This window comes from Cyprinus carpio, chromosome A8 (genome assembly GCF_018340385.1).
Source record: "Cyprinus carpio isolate SPL01 chromosome A8, ASM1834038v1, whole genome shotgun sequence".
NCBI lineage: Eukaryota > Metazoa > Chordata > Actinopteri > Cypriniformes > Cyprinidae > Cyprinus > Cyprinus carpio.
Window position 1 is genome coordinate 23,756,108 of NC_056579.1, and position 21,112 is coordinate 23,777,219.

Consider the following 21,112-nt stretch of genomic DNA (forward strand, 5'->3'; position numbering starts at 1 on the left):
AAAAAAATCTATAAAGGTTGGTAACAATAAGCTGAAAAGCAGCTAAAAGAAATTAATTTCAACAACAACAAAAACATATTACGATTTTATTTTAATATCTACTTTATTCACAAAGCAAACAAAGGATTTTGTGAGAAATTTGGCGAGAAACGGTATAGGACTTTTGCATATTAATATTCTAAATATTTAAGGTATATACATTTAACATAAAAGAAAAGTGTAATACGGTGATATTTTGTAGTTTTATCTACTATATATATGTGTGTTTAAAACAAAAATAAAGCGTTTATATTTTATAAGGTTTTTTTATTATTATTTGGAGTATAAAAAAAACAATGAAATGATTCATACCTGCAGTTATGGAATGTGCAGAAATGTCTGGAAATTTCTTTTAAATTGTTATATAGAGGCAGGGAAAATCATTGAAATTTAATTTTTAATGTTAAATTTTAAATATTTTTATTATTTAATAAGTTGTGTAATCTAATGTGTAAAATATTTACAAAAAAATCTTTGAGTAATCACAAACTACTGTATAATAAATGAATTTAATTGATCAAAACGTGCCCGAACAGTAGAAATATATATTTTAACGACTAGACAGAAAGCGGAAGTAGGAGTTCGTCAGCGCTTCCGGTGTGGGCGGCCGATGATGTTCGGTTGGGGTTCCTCAGCACTCATGACTGTCGCTTTGTGCTTGTTCTCGTGCTTATGGACTGTGATTTTTCCAGCAAATACGTTTAGGAAATAAGCAGGTCACAGATGAGAGTGTTCTTTGAGGGTCTAACCTACCTGTAAGTACCCGCGCGCGATGTTGCGCGATCATGAATTGAAATGATAATGTTCATAAACAATGCGGTTTGCTGTGAGCGGCCCGTGAGCACAGGCCGAGCAGACGTGAAATCAGCTGATGATCTCTGATAACCCCCCGCACATTATGATCATCATCTCTAATAATGTGGCGAAGATTGGAGAAAGGCGCTCCAGTGTTTGACAATATGAAGCTCAGCAGGAAACCGACGATGTGCTAACATGATAATATCACCTGATGCTAGTGCTATTATTAATATGACTAGTATTATTCACTGCTGGATCTACGTGAGATCTGTTATGTAGGACGCATGATTCTTAAGCAATAATATAATAATAACGAAAAAAGTGTAATGTTGTCATTGACTTTACTTCCCGTCATCCAGGTTCAATGGCAGCACGGCTAACTGTTAGCACTGACAAAACACTCACAGATCACCGGTGTTCAGCAGCTGATTCTGACTCCAGTCATCTACAACAATCACATAAAGCTCGCTTTAAAACGCCTGGTTTCTCAGTAGATATGCATTAGGTTAGTGAAGGCTGTTTATCTGCGCTAATGGAGCTAAATAGCAAGAATGCGTGTGACTATCGTCGCGAGGGCGTGCGGTATTTTAGGCGATCAAAGAAACGTTCCGAAGTGCTGTTTCTGTCGAATAGAAATTCGGAGAACTGATGACGCCCAAATCGATTCGCACGGAATGAACGTGAAGGCCAAAGTAGATCAGACCTTGTGAACTCAACTGAAACAGTCCCACTGAATTCAATAATTAATTTCAGCAGGGGTTCCCCAAACATTCTTGACAGCTGAAAAACCCTTAAACGTAGATTTTTTTTTTTAATACACTTGAAGCACCCCCTGAGATTTATAAAGTAATAACATAAAGACACATGATGAAGGTTCTCTAATGATCACATGACGTGCGAGTAAACAGATAAAATATCTTATCTTTTATTAGTTTTCTTACAAGTGTTATATTTTGATTTGCATATATATCTATATATATATATATATATACACATCATTTCATTTGAAAATGTTTATATATATTAAATCTGCAATTTGAAATGTGATATGACATTGATAGGGATATGTTTTCATTTCATTTGAAAATGTTTCATATTGTTACTATTGTACATCAAAACACAAAGACTCTACTGCCAATGGAAATTGCAGTCATATTGACATAATTTCGCTGATGAAAAGGTCCATTGCCAATAGCGTATCGATGTCTGAAGCGTTGCTCACATGGAAGTAACTACCTGTTGAAATGACTAGATTTCACAGAGCCGCTTTATACAGTACAGATATTTATGTCTATAATTCTCCATCAGCCTGACTAACGCTCATAGCGTCTCACTGGGTTCTTTATTTCTAAATAAGAAGAGAGATTTACAGGCATGTTGGAAATGTATTATATTATCAATTATCAACACATTAATCAAATACAGGCATGTTGGAAATGTTGTGTATTATGTATTATGTTTTCATTCAGCAACACTTATATTGTGTATTTTGTCATTTACAAGCAGGTTTCACTGCTTTTAAACTTCAGATGAGGCAGTTTCAGTTTCTACAGATGTTGTGGTGTTAGAGGCCATACTTCTGTGCACTGTTTTACATTTTTGCATTTTTTTTAATGTAGGTTTTCTTGTCAGTTTCCACCCTCTTTCTCACTCTTACAGATAAACAGTCTGTTTTAGCTCCTGTACCTTTCAGACTTGTTATACTTCTTTTATCTAGTCTAGTACCGTGTGAAATAAGCAACGATACCATCTTACAGGTTGTGGGTCCAGTTTAGTTTTTACTGTCACATCCTTCACAACCTCTTTGTACAGAGTACCACATGAAAAGCCTCTGTCCTACTTCCTCTTGAGTGACTTCATTCATACCAACACCACACACTCTCACACAGAGCTGAGATTAGGAACATTCCTCATGCTAAATCCTAATGCTACTTCTTAAATCCTCAAACCTCGGAGGACATTCTGACCGAATCACGCTCATTTCTGCAGTTTATTTTTAAAAGTAGTACCTGTTTCTATGTAAACTGCATTTTGTAATCAGATTCCAAAACTCAGGAATTTATCATTGGATTATATGGTGTGTTTTAAAAATGGTCAATCAGATTAGATTCTTTACAGTAAAAAAAAAATATATATTATTGATTGCATGTTCTTCATACTGTGGCAGTAAATTGTTCATAATGTGATTTTCTTAATGAAAACATGCCTACTGCTTTCATGGGTTTGTTGTTTTTAATTAATTATTTTTTTTGTCTTTTAAACGCATGCAATTACAATATGCGAAATGTAATATTTACATGTAATGCAGGGATTCCCAAACTTGTTTGTCAGCAGAATCTCTTTGAATTTATATATTTATTTGAAGTGCTCCCTAAGCTTGTAAGTTAATAATTAAGTCAGTAATTCACAAACATATTTTGCATGTGTACAGTTCTGTGATGTCAGTTAATAGTCTGATCTTTTTATGTTTGTGTTGAAGTATTTGGTTTTGATTGTTTTATTTTAAAATTATTTACATTTTTTAAATTATTATTTAAATAGTAGACCTACAATCTCTGGAAACCCTAATGTAATGTTTAATATCGTACAAGATTGTCCTGTTCAAATCAATGTGATAAATGAGTCTAAAGTAAACTAAAATATGTATATATTTTTTAAATAGTCTAATTATATTACTTAAAATGTACAATGTAATACATTGTTTTTTAATTACAATTTTTCTCATTTAATTTGAAATCAGTAACAAACTACAAATTGAAAGTAATCTAACCCAATTTGCATATTAGGCCCATTATTGTATTTTATTTCATTTATTTATTTTTGAAAATCAATCTTGCTTATATTAAGGCTGTGAGTTTTAAATTATGGCATGCGATTAACCCCCAAAAAATAGCTTATTAGTTTTTTCCTGAGAAAAGCCACCAACTTAAAGACATTACATTATTGTAACAGAGAAGTAAATCACGGCGTAAATGCATGTTTTGACCATTTTCTTCTCTTTCCTGCAGGTTGCCAGATCTTGTTGAGGGTTGTGTGCCGGTTAATGCATAGAGGAAAAAGGGTGAAACTTGAAGACGAAACTGAAGGTAGTTGGAAAAGGTATAGGGATGTTTTCCTGACTTTATCCCATTTGTAATAGATCAAACGGCTCTTGAGTGTTAGGCTGATGAATCGCTCCTGTGTTCAGTTTTGCAGCTGTCAGAATGACCGCAGTAGATGACATCTCAGACAGCACGGAGGTCGTGGAAATGGATGACGTCCCCTCCCAGTTTTTCGTGGAGAAGCACTCATGGGATGGCTTGCGTGACATCATTCACGGCAGCCGGAAGTACTCTGGAATGATCATTAACAAGGCGCCCCATGACTTCCAGTTCGTTCAGAAGCATGACGAGTCCGGTCCTCACTCGCACCGGCTCTACTACCTTGGTACCATTTCCCTTCGGTGTCAACACAGTCAACCATTTTCATGAATCAACAAATGCATCAGTTCCTCATTTCATTTTTAAAATAGTCGTGCTTTTAAGCCTGTGTGCTAATTTTACCTAATGTTTCATCTTGTCATACTTAAATAGGAATGCCGTATGGGAGCAGAGAAAACTCATTATTGTACTCTGAAATCCCAAAGAAAATACGGAAAGAAGCCCTCCTGGTGTTATCATGGAAGCAGATGTTAGATCACTTCCAGGTATTTTTCCTTCATGTTTTGTTCTATATTACGCTAACAGCAGCAAAACCACATATATGAAAGATTTATGACATATTAATAACATTATTAATTTGTGTTCCTTCTATAGGCGACTCCGCATCATGGTGTATATTCCCGTGAGGAGGAGCTCCTCCGTGAGAGGAAGCGTCTGGGGGTCTTCGGCATCACGTCCTACGACTATCACGCACAAAGCGGCCTTTTCCTCTTCCAAGCAAGCAACAGCCTTTTCTATTGCAGAGATGGTGGCCATAACGGCTTCATTGTGAGTATAGCTGTTTTTTTTTTTTGCTGTGCTCAGTTTAACCTTTCTGGGAAATTTCTGCATAGCGTGTATGCACAGCTCTGTGTGCAAATGCCTGAAAGTCATGTGATGTTTAGCAGGCTGCCCCAATGAAGCCAGTGGAAATTAAGACTCAGTGCTCGGGGATTCGCATGGACCCCAAGATCTCGCCTGGTGATCCCAGTTTCATTGCCTTCATAAATAATAACGACCTGTGGGTGACGAATATCGAAACTGCAGAGGAGCGAAGACTTACTTTCTGTCATAAAGGTTTGTTGATCTGTTAGTATACAGAAGCAGTTATAGTGTTGACTATTAAGGGTGTATTCTGGGTTACTTTTAACTTAAAGGGATAGTTGACCCAAAAATGAAAAATGCTGTTAATTTTCTCACCCTCAGGCGTAGGTGATGTTTTTTTTCAGTAAAGAAGATTTTTAGCTGAAACTGTGGTCCTTGGTGATTCATAAAATGCAACTTTGACTTTGGAAGTCAAAAACGCACATACAGGCAACACAGAATGAATACCTGTGGCTTCTGAGGTTATATTGAGGTCTTATGAAGCGACACGATCAGTCTGTGCAAGAAACTAAACTTTATTTACATTATTACTTGTAATCCAGAGCCCCAGGGAAACGGCCCTGATCCAAAGTCCAAAGCACATTTTTTTCTTGTTTCCTGTTGAGATTGCACATGTGAACCTAATGTTTCATTTTATATAGCTTGAGGCACATGTAAGTAGCATTTCGATGAACAGTACAACACAGATAGTTTGTTCTTGTGCATGTCATTATGCCTCAGGATGCATTCATTCCAGATTTGCGTGAACACACTCAGGACCGTTTGCCAGAGGCTGTGGATGTTGTAAATAATGTTCAGTTTCTTGCACAGACCAATCGCTTCGCTCCGTAATTAATTTTGTGCTGCCTGTATGTGCTTGTTTGATTCTCAAAGTGATGGTAGCCCTTGACTTGCATTTTATTTAATAAGCTGAAAATAACTGGAAATATTCCTGGAAGCTTTGTGTGTATGAACATTTATCATCCCTTTATGATTAATGGCTGTAACTTACAGTCAGAGTCTTTTTTTAAATGGTTTGGAGAGGGGCTGTGCTAAGCTGCATTATCACCATTTAGGATTTTTCAGAATACAAAGTAGTGAACTTTGGTGTATAACTAGTCTCATGGAAGTCGTTTTTTTTTTATTAAGGTTACGTTTTCACGACAACGACGTAGGGATAAACGGAAAAGTTTTTCCCTTGCATTTTTAAAAAGTTTCACGTATGCATGACAACGTTTCCAAAATGATTCGTGTTTACACACATCCGTGAAAACGGCCAAAAACGCTGTATTACGTATGCCAGGCCAGTAGTTGGCGCTATGATCTTGTTAGTGAACAATACCTGTCGGGAAGTGACGATTATATGTAGTATACGATGCGTCTCCGCTGTTGGTTGTAATATTAGTGAAGTAAATCCACTCTTTGCTGAAGAAGTGTTAGCAAACTCTTGAGCAGAAACAACAGTACCATGTACTCCGCCATTGTTGTGTATGTTTGTTCGCACTTGCCTTTAAAATTGACACATATGCGTACGATGACGGTGAAGTTTTCAAAAACTTGCACTTTGAAACCCGTTTTCAAAAATATGTGTTTTCGGTCCCCAAAACTTTGTTGTCGTGTAAACAGACAGGCAAAAGTTTCCCATTTTGGCTGAAAACGTTGTCGTGTAAACTGCCCTTTAGAGTGCTTCTCTGAGCATTGATCCGTATAGAAAGCACATCAGGTTACATTCAATAGACTGTGCTGAAATCTGATATTCCTGCTACCCTTGTTCAGGATTGAATAACGTGAAGGAAGACCCGAAGTCTGCTGGTGTCGCAACCTTTGTGATTCAGGAAGAGTTTGACCGCTTCACAGGATACTGGTGGTCTCCAGCTGCTCCTGAAGGTTAGTGGAACACCTAAAGCAGGAGCTGTCAGTCTTTTTGGATTGAAGGCCCCCCAACTGGTATTTTTTTGTACATTTGCCCTTTTACACTCAAAATGCGTCAGCCCCCTGCTGCGTACCCTCATCATCCTGTTCTTGTTGGCTTGCAGACGCAGATGGAGGCAGGACGCTCCAGCTGCTGTACGAGGAGGTTGACGAGTCAGAAGTAGAGATTATTCATGTGCCCTCGCCAGCTTTGGAGGAGCGGAAGGCAGATGTGTACAGATATCCACGCACCGGTAATCACAAACACACTCTGTTAAAACAACACAAACATATGCATGTATGCAAATGAATCACCACACTGAAATATAGATAGTGTTATGCTAATGAACCCCTCCTGATGCTCGTAGGAAGTAAGAACCCTCAAATTAGCCTGAAAATAGCAGAGATTCGAACCGACCCACACGGCAAGGTAGGTGCCTGTGCCCAGGCTCACTTTTTCTTTCTCTATGGCTGCTAGAAAGGCTTTATAATGTTCTCTTATTCTTTTTGTAGATTATTAGCGCACAAAACAAAGAGCTTGTTCTCCCATTTACCAAGCTCTTTCCCGGGGTTGAGTACATCGCCAGAGCTGGATGGACAAAAGATGGCAAATTGTAAGTAACAAGAAGTAGGGCTAGGCAATATGGCCAAAAAAATTATCATGATAAAAATGTTCATATCCATCGATGTAAAGGCAGATTTTTGCTGCTAAGTGAAAGTTGTAGAAAGCAGACCATTAACTGTGGTTTTAAACGACTCTTTATGGTCAGAACATGACAAACACTTCACGCTTTTGAAATCTTTCCAGTCATTCTTTCCTTAACAAAATAAGTATCTTAATAAAAAAAATTCTTACTTTCTGCATCTTCTAATGAATGATATTATGTCAAATCATGAAACTGGTTTGTGTTGCCTGATCTTCAGCACAGTTTGCAGTGCAGACTGCAATATTAATAATATTACATTATTTATTTTAGAAATGCACATTTGACAGCAGCTTCAGATGCAGATGTTAATTTGTTCATTATCAAAAACAGTAACATCTGTAAAATATCTAACTATCTCTTTTGTATATAGTGAAATTTAATTATATTTCTTTTACTCAATTTAACCAATGTTCTTCCATATTAGCATACATATTAGGGCTGTGCGATATGGACAAAAAAAACCTATCACGATTTTTTGATCAATTTTGCGATTTCGATTTTAATCATGATTTTGACACACACAGACATGCTTTACAGTCATAAATGCATTCAGTATAAATTTAAAACATATTTCCAAAAGAAAACCAATGAGAGCTTTATCAAAAAGTTGTAACATGCCTCTAGAACAGACATAAGTCAAAATAACCACTAAGTAAAGATGTCAAACAAAACGTCTAGACATAAAAAAAAAAAATAAAAAATAAAAAACGTGTCCAGGGCCCCTTTTTTTTTTTCTTTCCATTTTTTTTGCCATGCATTGTTCATAGAGCTCATTACCTGAGCGCTGTCTCAGGTGCTGAAATATATTTATTGCCCGAGGTTCACACGTACTCCGTCTGCAGTGCGTATACAGCGGTGCAGAAGCAGCAGCGAGAGCGCGTTATTGTAAAGCGAAAGCACATTAAAATAACGCGCGAGCGCGAATCTCTCCACTCGCACGCAGATTTCCTTTGCTTTGTCACAAAACCAGACACGCGTGCTCAGATACACGCTGTTCTCATCCGGAGAGAGTGCACGCACTTAAAACATGTCTCCTCTCACTCACAACTCTCTCTGTGCTCATGCGCTAGATATTCATTCTTTTCGCACCTTTCTATTTCTAACCTTTTCTGTTCACATCTTTTACCGTGTGCAGTGTGAAGCTCTGATCCATTAACATGGGCTCGGAAAAAATACGCATCACAGACAGAGTGTGTGAACCTGACGTTAGGCATATGCCCAGTCTGTTCTGTTCTCGCGCTCCACTTAGGTGCGCTGCATTCTGATTAGATCGGATAGCATACTGTGGGAGGTCGGGACCGCGGAAAATCGTGCTATAAAGCGATTTAGAAATCGCACACGCTCAAATCGTGATTTTATTACGATTTCGATTAATCGCACAGCCCTAATACATATAGATCATGAGATCACAGTTAAAAACATACACATAGCACCACAATACCATGGTAAGAATGTAACCATACGGTTTCTAGGTATATATCACAAAAAATACTGTAATTATATTCCATTACTCATTTAATGCATATCTACATTAATAATATAATAACATTAGATATGAATATCCCACATTTCTGCCACAATAATAGTGCTACTGCATGGTAATTTATGGTGATTTGTAGAAGTAAAGTCTTCTGACTGTATGGTGGCACACAGTGTTTCTCATGTTTGTCAGCGCTATTTCACCCAGCTTTAAACACAGTCATTCGTGTTCGCTGAACTCAAGCGCTTCGCACTGGATCTCACAGCACTGTTAGTGCTCTCCTGACCGAGACTCATCAGCGAGTGAACGCATCTGCTCTAGTGAGCAGATACATGCTCCGTGTGGCCTGCTTCGAATGAGTAATGCTGTTTTGTTCCGCTTTTGAAGCATAAACATTATATCGAATATGTATCGAACTCTTAATACCGATATATAAACTAAAAACACATATCGATAAATTTCTTCAAACTTTTTTAACCCAGCCCTACTTTAAAAAAATTCACACTCACATTGTTCCTATGTAATTTGTAATATGTAAAATTCTTATTTTCTTTATTTCAGCTAGTTGCCGTGGCAAAAAAATAAAATTGAATTAAATTTCACTTGATATACTAAAATAACTAAAACTTAAATTGAAATAAAAATGAATAAAACTATATAGACATTTGAAAGAATGTTCATAAAAATGACTAAACACAGCAGAATTACTAAAACTAATCAAATGGTTATTAAATCTTTAATAGTGTCTCAGTGATACACATTTATGTTCTTCATTATGTCTCGTCCCAGTGCTTGGGCGGAGTTGCTAGACCGCAGTCAACAGAAGCTGCAGTTAGTGCTGTTACCTCCTGCGCTCTTCATAGCAGCGAGTGTGGATGATCCGCAGTGGGAGGAGCTTGTGGAAGCCATGCCTGAGGGAGTCCAGCCCTTCATCATCTACGAGGAGGTCACTGACATCTGGATCAATGTACGTATGAAGATAGCAGAGCAAAGTTCAAATCAGTCACTGACCAAAACCGTAGAGCTGGCAGCAGATCTCAGACATGCTTGAAAGATATTTAACACTGTACCGCTAATAGAGACGTGAAAGAATGTCTTCAGTTAAATTGAACATTTTATGACGTGTGTAGTTGTTACACTAGCGTTTAAAGTTTGGGGTCAGTAAAATCGAATGAAATATTTATTTCTCGTCTTATTCCCAACAGGTCCATGATATCTTCTATCCCTTCATTCAAACGACTAATGACAAGATCACCTTCCTGTGGGTGAACGAATCACAAACGGGCTTCTGCCATTTGTACAGAATAACCAGCCTCTTACAGCCGGGCTGCCAGCAGTGGACCAGAGAATACAGTCCTGCAGACGGTCAGACGCTTGAGCTTGAACAGAACTTCATAACTTCATTTAACAAACATTATACAGTGCTTATCCGATCAATAGTTCATGAACATTTAAATATAAAAAATAAAAAAAAATCAAATGTGCAAAGATTTCAGCTTGTTCAGAATGTCATCAAGCACTGTTTTTAAACTACTATGAAGCCTTAAAACAATGTCTCGTTTTTTGAGTCGCATATAATGGATTTACCTGCAATATGAATTGAATATTAATTATGTGATGTATTAATTAATATGACCTACAATTGTAAAGATATGGCTCATTAACTATTTACCTAACGAACGTTTATGCACTATACTACATGTATGTGAGAATTTGTGTACAGGACATGTTTAGGAGGAAATATAGACTCCATGATAGCTTTTGTAGATTAATAGAGCAGATAAGAAATATTAGCTGAGCATAAAAAAATTTTCAGTAAAGGTGTCTGATGTCCTTTTTCCCAAATCATGTTATATCATAGGATTTTACATTTTGTTAAATATTTCCTTTATTTATTTTAATTGTTTGATCATGCTTATGTGGAAATGACACATTAACAATAAAAAGTAGCTTTTTTGTATATTTTTTTTAGTCACGTTTTTCACTATGGCCTCTGTGCTTTTAAACAGCATTTAAACATGGAGCCTTGTGATATTAATGACTACCTTTAATGTTTTGTTTAGATGATTTCAAATGCCCGATAGAGGAGGAGGTGGCTTTAACAAATGGAGAGTGGGAAGTCTTGGCCAGACACGGCTCAAAGGTTTGATGTTGTATTTAATTACGTTAAAATACAAATGACTTCTATATATTCCCATATGGTTGGTAACACTTTTTTTTTTTTACCTTCATCTTCATTTGCAGATCTGGGTCAATGAAGAAACCAAACTGGTGTATTTCCAGGGAACAAACGATACTCCACTTGAGCACCATCTATATGTTGTGAGCTACGAATCTCCTGGAGAAGTTGTCAAACTCACTAAGCCGGGTTTCTCTCACAGCTGCTCAGTTAGCCAGGTGTGTGTGTGTGTGTGTGTGTGTGTGTGTGTGTGTGTGTGTGTGTGTGCGAGACACTGTTAAAGGACACATAGGATGCAAAATTCACTTACATGGTGTTTGCATATAAATGTGTCTTATCAGTGTGTGGACAGCCACCCTACATTATGAATTAAGCTTACTTGACTACAACAGTTCAATTATCAATGTCGTAACAAATAGAAATAGCCTTAAATACTGTATAGTTATCAGCATCTTTTCACCTCTTATGTGTACAGTTAATTTTTATACACGAGAATCGCATTCAATGCAAGCGGTTGCCATGGTAACAAAAAACTTGCTTGTTAAAGCGAATGTATATAATCCTGTATCTGAGCCAAAAAAAAACAAAATATTGAGAATGCAACAGCACTACTGTCAGCACTAACAGTAACCAATGTTCAGTTTTGAGCTCTTCCCTCTCTTGATTAAAGCTCCAGGTGAAGGGTTGCCAGTTATTACAAGAAGAGCAAAACAAGCCCCTTAAAAACGCAGTATAATAAGCAGAATCCAGTGAATGAATTTAAACAACAGAACTAGTATTGATAGTGTTGTACAAAATTAAAGGGAAGTAAATGTAATTTATTATGAAAAAAATATTTCGATATTATAAACTGACTGAAGTAAAACAAGATTTAATAATTATTTAGAAACACCTTATTTAAGGTTTAATTGCACCTACAAGTTGCATTTGATTTCATTCAGTTTGGGCCAGTTAATCTAAAAGTTGAGTGTGTTTTTCTAAATAATTTACCAAAAAAAAAAAAAAAAGGAAATTCAAACAAGGTGAAGTACTTTTCATTTCTAAAGTGCCCCTATTATGGGTAATGAAAGGTTCATATTTTGGTTTTGGGAGTCCTCAACAACAGGTTGACATGCATGCGAGGTCAAAAAACACTTTCATTGTCTTATAATATGCATTTAATTTTACCTTGCTTGCTCAGCGAGTCCCAAACAATTTGTTTAATGATTAATTTTTCCAAACCCCTCCTTTGCGTGACGCTAATCTGTCGATTTAATTTTCATTTCATCATGCCTGTAATGCCTGATAAAGCAGTGTTTGTTAGTGCAGTGCTGCTTTGTGAACAGCCGTTACCGGGGAAATGTAATTAATTTAATTAATTTTTAATGCTCTGAAAGCGGCACCTAGTGGCAAAGAGTGAATTTGCATTTTCATTCAGACCAATGCAAAAAGACCAACAAGTGGGCGGACAATATGCTAATGTTTCATGTTGATGTCAACATGAAGCGGCTTGGGATTCGTTTTAAAAATTACTTGTTTCAATGATTCAGAGTCAGCTCTTTCTTTTGAGAGACAATAACTTTACACACAGTGCACTTTCGGATTTAAAACTTTGCAGGATGTTTTCAGTCTTTTAGAGCTGTGTTACACACTGCATGAAAGGTCATTTTCAAAAATCCATAATGGGGCACTTTAATGTATTTTAAGGTAAAAACGCTTTCATTTTCCCAAAATATGCATTTAATATCACCTCATTTTCCAGCGATTCTCAAACAGTTCAAAGATTCAGTCTCTCTAAACCCCTCCTTTCCGTGAGCCTGCTCTGCTCTGATTGGTCAGATGGCCATGTCTGTTTTGATTGGTCTATGGCGTACAGCTGTGTCGGAAACGATACGCCTATTTCAATAATTCTGTATTTTGAACGCTGTATAGAAAACATAAACATCTATTATTTGTCATACTTACAGGCTGTGATTCAGTTGAGCAGCTGGTCCAAATAAACATGATACTGATCCATCTTTCAACAGCAAGCGTTTTGTGAAACCCACGTTGAACTCCCAGAGATTAGAGAAGCAGTCAACGTAGAACATAGGCGCGCATTATGCAAATGTGTTACCCCGTGACATGTAGCGGTCACAGAAGTGGGATATAAATCACTAACAACTCGTTTCAGCTGTTCAGAGTCGATTCTTTATTTTGGGAGACAATAACTTTATTTATCGTGCACTTTCAGCTTTACAACTTTGCAGATTTACACTCACATACAGCTACATAACACACAATATTGGAAATGGCATAATAGGGCCACTTTAACAATTAATTGATAGCGTTATAATTAAATAATGATAAATATGTTTATTGAAAACCATACACAGGACTAAATGTTACAGTCCTGCAGTGCCGTTGTGGCTTTTATGCGAACAGTCAAACGTTTGGAGTAAATAACTGTTTTTTTTTTTCCTTTTTTTTTTTTTTTTTTTTTTATTTTTTTTTTCCTTTTTTTTTTTTACCCTTTTTTTGCACATAATATATGCCTACATGCTTACTTTCACTTTATTTGTTTAATCCAAATACAAAATACCGAAATGTATATTCAACCGTATACAGCCAAAAAAAAATACAGAGATATGAATTTTTGTTCATATCGCCCAGCCCTATACAGAAGTTTTTTTTAAGTAGCATAAAAAAAAACCAAATAGCAAAAATTTCCTAAACAGTTACGGTAAACACGATGATGGTACTCAAAAAGATTTAGGTACTCTGTATACTACACTCTGTTTTGTATACTACATGAACTGTATGAACAAATACGGAGCTTTCAAAAATTCTAAATAAACTTTACTTTAGAGCATCTTGAAGCAAACCAAGCAGTGTTTCCTGACAGGCCTTTGCAGAGCCGTCCATCACTCTTCCTCATTCTGCTGCATGCTCATGATTTGTGTGTTTCTCCTGTCTCAAAAACAGAACTTTGACATGTTCATTAGCCACTACAGTAACGTGAGCACGCCTCCGTGTGTCCACGTCTACAAACTGATGGGTTCCGACAGTGACCCCCTGCACAAAGAGCCGGAGTTCTGGGCGAGTATGATGGAGGCTACAGGTGAGAGCAGGGCCATGAGCTCAGGGTGATGCTACACAGCAGCAGGAAACGATGACAGATGCTCTGAAGACATGATTGCTTTTGTCTGTGCTGTGCAGGTTGCCCGGCTGATTATGTCCCTCCTGAGATATTCAGCTTCCCCGCCAGCTCTGGTTTCCAGCTCTATGGAATGCTGTACAAACCTCACAACCTGAAACCAGGCAAAAAACATCCCACAATCCTGTTTGTGTACGGCGGCCCACAGGTGGGTTTGGGTGAAAAGTGTCACTGTAGATTTCTGAAAATGCCCTGTATGTGAAAGTAATACTTTCCCCTTAAAATGAAAATTCTGCCATCGTTTATTCACCCATTTGCTCTTCTTTTCTCGTTTTTGTTTTTAGGTGCAGTTAGTGAATAACTCTTACAAGGGTGTGAAGTATCTGCGTCTGAACACGTTGGCGTCTCTGGGTTATGCTGTGGTGGTCATTGACGGAAGAGGGTCATGCCAAAGAGGCCTCAAGTTTGAAGGGGCCCTTAAAAACAAAATGGTAACTAGAACTGACAGTCTAGTTTTGTGTAACCAGACATTTGACAAGTTTAAAAACAATTCACCCACATATTCAAAAAAAATGGAAAATGATCTTTAAACAACACAGCTCAGTCAAGGCATGTGAGTGCAAACTGAAACCTTGGCATTTTTCTGAGCAGTGTGCATCACGTGGCCCATGATCTGTTGGCATGTGAGTGCTGTCTGAACCTGAGATTATAAACGGTCTCACATTTAACACATTATCGCCTGTTTTTAAAAGGTCACCCAGCATGCATTGAAAACAGGTTACAGAAATGCTTTTTATAGACGCAAATATGATCATGTGGCAATTTAAGTTGTCTGAATGATTGGTCGTGAAATGTTAAGGTGTTAGAGTGATTACCGAGTGATGGCTCACTCTGACACTGACACATGATCTCACATGTAACTCAGACAGAGACTGAATTAGATGCGTGCAGTTCTGACCAGCTCATAAATGTATCACTGCTTTAAGAAGGTCACCATGTCTGATATAAAGTCAGTTTGTGTAATAACACTGGCACGTGACTACTGTTTAATTTGATGACATTTTGATTATTAAAAGAACATGTTTTATGATTTGTTTTGAACCAGTAAGCAACCATCTAGTATTCATCCAGAAAAACTAAGGTAGCGGCTAGTTTATTTGGCATGAGTACTAGGTTGTTGCTTGCTTATAATGACTTTATATGCAATTTTTCCAAAGTTTTGGGGCTTTATTTATTTTTGAGAAATTAATACTTTTATCCTGCAAATATGCTTTAAATTGATCAAAAGTGACAGTTAAGGTATTTAGAATGTTACAAAAGATTTCTATTTTTTTTTTTTAAAAATGCTGCCTTTTTTTTTTTTTTCTCCAAAATTTATATAAATGTCCACATTAGAAAAAAATAAAAAATGATTTCTGAAGGATCATATGACACTGAAAATTCAAATTTGCCATCACAGGAATAAATAACATTTTACAATTACAAAATAACATTTTATATATATATATATATATATATATATATATATATATATATATATATATATATATATATATATATATATATAATATAAAAATAATTGTTACCATTTTTGTTTTTACCGTTTTGATCAAATAAATGCAAGTCTTAGTGAGCACTAGAAACTTTTCAAAAACAATCTTTCCAACCCCATACTTCTGAATGGCAGTGTATGTAGGTTTTGATATTAATTTTTTTAAATGAGTATTTGGCATGGTTGAAGATAAAGATCATTGAATGCAGCATACCAGGCTGAAGTAAGGTTATAAACGAGGTGTACGGTTCTCTTCTGTTTATATTGCTGTTCTTTCCTCCTCCACCTCAGGGGCAGGTGGAGATTGAAGATCAGGTGGAGGGACTACAGTACGTAGCAGAGAATTACAAGTTCATAGACATGAGTCGAGTAGCCATCCATGGTTGGTCTTATGGTGGATTCCTTTCTCTAATGGGCCTCATTCACAGGCCAAACTGTCATGGCATCATCTTAAATAATTCACCCAAAAATATAAATCAACTTAAATAATCAACCCAAAAATAAAAATCCCACAACACCCATCAATTTATGCCGAAAAAACCCACAACCCCAGCCATGTATGGCGATAAAACCTACTTTAACCAGCAGGTGGCGTCTCAAACGTACCTTACCAGATAATGAATTGCTGATGTTTGTTACTTTGCTAAAATTGTAATGACAGTCAAAGTTTTTTTTTTTTTTTTTATATATACTTTTGGAAATGCCAAAATAGAAGTGACAGTACAACATACATTTTCAAACGGCTAAAATCAATAGCTGTGGTTTTATTCTCATCATGTGTTAAGCAAGTTAGCCATTCTGTGCTCCAGGTGGCCATAGCAGGAGCTCCTGTGACGGTGTGGATGGCATACGATACCGGCTACACTGAACGCTACATGGATGTGCCTGAAAATAACCAGCAGGGGTATGAGGCGGGCTCCGTCGCCCTGCACGTCGACAAGCTTCCCAACGAGTGAGTTACTGCGGCTCAGGCCCGAGCACACACGACGCATACGGCATACAGCTTCGTCTCTGGGATTTGCTCCTTGCCAACTGAAGTCGTTTTGTAAAGCCTGACATAACAGGCCGCTTATTTTTAATTATTATTGATTTATTTTTTTATGGAATAGTCTGTTGAATCTTTAGATAATACATATATTAAAACTTTTTTTTGTAATTATCACACTTAAAATATCAGACTCAGCGATGAAACACCCAAACTGAGTTATTTATATGGCCAAAAATTAAGATCAGACTCAGCGATGAAACACCCAAACTGAGTTATTTATATGGCCAAAAATTAAGATGAAGTTCCGATAGTTTGTAATTCAATGCAGACTACTTAAATAAAATCTAAAATGTACAGCCGGCATTCTCTGAGCCTGTTTACACCTCGTCACTTAATGTGTTTCCTCTGGTCGTATAGCTATCCGATCGTGAAAAGACCAGGTGTAAATGACCTCCGAAATGCTTTTGAGTCTGATTTATATCTGATCGCTCAAACCATTTCAGGAGAAGGTCCTGAAGAAGATGAAACTGGACAAGTGTAAATGTATCTGGTTGTTGAAATCACATACTGAAATCACAAACTTTACTCCTCCCAAAATGTAAAGGAAATATAAGTGTGAGAGTGTTATAGGCTATATGACATCGCAAATTTAATTTTTCACTGAAAAGCCTTTTACTTGCTAAAAGAGTATAAACTATAAAATCAGATGACAGAAGGCATGCAGTAGATTGTGTACAATAGTTTTTTGCCAAAATTTGAGGTTGACAATTTCGAGGCATTAGAAATCCATTCTAAGGCCATTTTAAATCGAGGTAAATTACATTCTTCAGTTCAGTCAAACCATATAAATAACCCCTTCCAGAATGCATTATTAGTAATACTTTCTGTGTGTTTTCTGCTTATTTTTTTTCTTCAGCCAAACCGATTACTTATTTTACATGGGTTCCTTGATGAAAACGTGCACTTTTTCCACACCAACTTCCTGGTGTCTCAACTCATCCGTGCAGGAAAGCCATATCAGCTACAGGTTTGAAAATTGAGTATAAAAAATAACCTTATAATGTTAGTACCCCACCCCCCTAGCCACATAATTAATTTGCATTCTCTGTAGATCTACCCCAATGAGAGGCACAGCATCCGCTGTCCTGAGTCCGGAGAGCACTACGAGATCATGCTACTGTACTTCCTCCAGCAGCACCTCTGATGAGCGGCTTCTTCTTTCCCAGCCTCCTCTTCTTCCTCCAGCAGCAGTGACAGAATACGGTTCCCCAACCCGCCTTTGCTTTCTCGCACTCTTTCTGGAAGGAGTGTCTTTGCAGCAGCCACAAACAGACTTGTCCCCAAACTTCATGTAATTTTGTGCATGTCGGCACATTTTTAACAGAAAGGACACATCCGAGAACAGAGAAGAACCCAGTAGCTCATTAACCTCATACACAAGTTTTGGATCATGTGCCACATCTAGGTAATGTCTCCTTTCCGGCTCCCTTTGAAACACTGATTATGTTGCCAAACGTGTCTTTATTTTTTAAATTTGTAGTTAGTGGCTGATCAGAATACAGAGACTGGATTTCTACACGTAACGTACAGAAATGCTCTTACCGCCCCCTCTTCCCGTTAACTGCTCCTTTAACTTAAGCCTTTTCTGTTCTATGAATGCAGTCGTGTTTCGGTCCAACATGAGTTCCAGCGTCAGTGGTAGCCGCAGTCTTGTGGCTCTCATGTAAGGACACCTCACACTACTACCTGCAGTTCATATTTTAAGTGTGTATTATTAAAGGAACATATTTTTTATGAAGTTGGGGTCGTTTATCTTTCATTTATGCTGTTTTAGTTAGGGGTGTGACGAGACCTCGTGGCACATCAGGCAAGTGGCCGCGTGAAAAGCAGGAAAATTACACAGTGAAGTCTTTATCTAGACATAAAAACAGAATTCACAGGTTTACGCGGAATGTCACAGAATTTGTCAAATTTTGAATTTACCAAAAGTAGGTCATTACACTTAAATCAAATCATGATATGGACTTGTAACTGCAAATATAAAGTCGCTAAAGTCGATTTAAATATGCATCCTGCATGTTTAGCCTGTGTCTGTTACTGAATGGCGCAGACGCGCGGTTTCATTTCTTATTACGCACACACACACACACACAGAAGCGCGATGCTTGCGGTGATTTCAGCATCTGCCTCACTAAATGAGGACCTAAACACAGTAACAACCTCTCCAGAACTGCTCTGATAAATAAAAGTTTGAAATAACGACAATGCGCCTATTACTATTTTTCAGTAGAATGTACATAGCCTCCTATTACTACTACTAAACTGAAACAAACATTATTTTTAAGGAATAATAACACAACATTTATTCCATGTTTTAATTTTAATAGTAAATCCCATTTGTTTGCCAAAAAAAAACAACACATAATATCCAATAAAAAAAAACTAAAAAATCAAATTAAAGAAAAATGCCTTCCTTTGATAACCAGAAAAATGTAAATACACAACACAGAATATCTGAGGGAAAAAAATGCATAAGGCTACTTTAAGAAAAAATAAAATTAATTAATTAAGTTGTTTTATGCATTCAAATAGTTACACGCTAAAACACAGAATTTGGTAACAATAAAAAATATTAATAATATGGTGAGAAAAAATAAAACATTTCAAAAGGCCCTAAACGTCATTTTTGTTAAACTTTTAATAAATTGGTGTGAAAATGTATAAATTTCATGATTTCAAATAATTAGACATGCTTTTAAATTAATACAATTTTATTTAAAGTGCCCCTATTATGCCATTTTTAAGGTTGCTAATATTGTTTTATGAGTCTCCTAAACAGGTTTACATGCATGCAAGGTCAAAAAACGTGTTCGTTTTCTAAGATTTCATTTTACCGCATATCTAAATGATTCATAAACGACTCGTGCGAAGCAGTTCAAAGAATCAGTCTCTCTAAACCCCTCCTTTCCATGAGCCCTCACGACTGTGATTGGTCAGATATCTCTACGGCTCTGGATTGGTCTACCGCATACAGCGCGTGTCGGAAACGAAACACCAATTGCCTTGACAGAATAACAGCCCTGGAGACTTGTCAATACATAGAAAAGATTGTATGGATTGTAGCTTACCAACTCGAGCCAGATTCTGATGATGAAACGGTTGAAGTGGTTGACTGACAAGAGACTGATTCACAAGCACGACTGGCGCAGGACATTTCTCAGTGGTAAGTGTCAAGTGTTGACAAGTTTGTGGTAATTACGAGATGTGATCAAACAAATTTACTCTCACAGTGTAGGATACAGCTCTTCTCGAAATGATATTAACCACATAGAAATGTTATTGTGTTTGTGGGCAGGCAAGTTGGAGACCTAAATGTGGGCGGACATTATGCAAATGTGTTACTTAGTGACGTAGAGCCGTAACAGAATAAGATTCAAATTCCTGACGACTTGTTTCGGCATTTGCGAGTTTACTTTGTTTTTTTTTTTTTTTTTTAACTTATCATCGTGCAGTCGGCTTCACAAACTTTGCAGATAGTTTGTTCACATACAGCTACACGACACACTGCATGAAAGGTAATAGTCGAGAAGGCATAATAGGGGCACTTTAACTACTAAAAAAAAATTAATTACTAAATAATAAACTTGACTGACTGCTACTTTAAAGGGATATTTGTGTTGTTTATTATTTATTTTTATGTATACTATATAATTTTGTGCAATTACTTGCCTGTCAGTTGAGTTTGTGTCAAAACCTTTTGCAGTGGTTTACATGTTTTTATACCTGCATAAAATCTAGATGTTTAAGACACTCACCTATTTATTTTTTTTTTTTTTTTCAGTGTGCTTTTCAGTTGAATAAAAGACCATTTTTCCCTATACATTAAAAAATTCAAAAAATCCTTAAAAAACTCAAAAAACCATTCCCCTTCCCAATAACACATCCTCGTGACAAATGTCCAGCCACACCCATAAGTTTCAGTCAAACACCCCTAGTTTTAGTCAAAGTAGCAGATTTTTTCACTTGAGTGTATTGAAGACAGCATGAAATAAGCCATCTGATTTACTTGTGTAATATGATGCATTTCTCTAAGGGGCTCAAAAATATTTAATATTTTATCCACTGGGGATTGATTGGATCAGGAAGGGGAGTTATATCACATTTTTTTATATAGTGCTTTATGCAATACAGATTCAAAGCATTGCATCACCTCACATTAATAAACAGGAAAATACATAGTGTTGTAAAGTTAATCAATTATGAAGAGTTCAGTTTCTACAGAAATATTATTATTCAGCTC

General features: G+C 36.8%; 1 protein-coding gene across 3 annotated transcripts; it reads left to right on the forward strand.

The window, feature by feature from the left end:
- Positions 1–609: 609 nt before the first annotated feature.
- Positions 610–18,610, forward strand: LOC109094485 (dipeptidyl peptidase 9-like). Of its 3 annotated transcripts, none has more exons than XM_042762894.1 (22): positions 610–794; positions 3,846–3,936; positions 4,025–4,263; positions 4,410–4,522; positions 4,632–4,805; positions 4,925–5,093; positions 6,657–6,767; positions 6,917–7,045; positions 7,160–7,221; positions 7,305–7,405; positions 9,768–9,945; positions 10,184–10,343; positions 11,042–11,121; positions 11,223–11,375; positions 14,101–14,236; positions 14,335–14,480; positions 14,617–14,763; positions 16,116–16,257; positions 16,554–16,562; positions 16,632–16,775; positions 17,727–17,839; positions 17,924–18,610. In XM_042762894.1, the coding sequence occupies exons 2-22, from the start codon at positions 3,881–3,883 to the stop codon at positions 18,014–18,016; spliced, it is 2,655 nt and encodes an 884-aa protein (XP_042618828.1). In that variant the 5' UTR covers positions 610–794; positions 3,846–3,880; the 3' UTR covers positions 18,017–18,610. The 3 variants fall into 3 exon arrangements, with proteins under 3 accessions (XP_042618828.1, XP_042618827.1, XP_042618829.1); XM_042762893.1 differs by having other exon boundaries at positions 611–794; positions 4,922–5,093; XM_042762895.1 differs by having other exon boundaries at positions 611–794; positions 3,846–3,923; positions 4,922–5,093.
- The last annotated feature ends 2,502 nt before the right edge of the window (positions 18,611–21,112 follow it).

What these genes read in the sequence shown, in the direction of transcription:
- LOC109094485 (XM_042762893.1), top strand. Translation starts at nt 3,881, where the DNA reads ATGCATAGAGGAAAAAGGGTGAAACTTGAAGACGAAACTGAAGGTAGT. An exon ending in TTGTGTACGGCGGCCCACAG is followed by an intron (nt 14,481 to 14,616) that starts GTGGGTTTGGGT and finishes TTTTGTTTTTAG; the next exon opens with GTGCAGTTAGTGAATAACTC. An exon ending in GAAAGCCATATCAGCTACAG is followed by an intron (nt 17,840 to 17,923) that starts GTTTGAAAATTG and finishes CATTCTCTGTAG; the next exon opens with ATCTACCCCAATGAGAGGCA.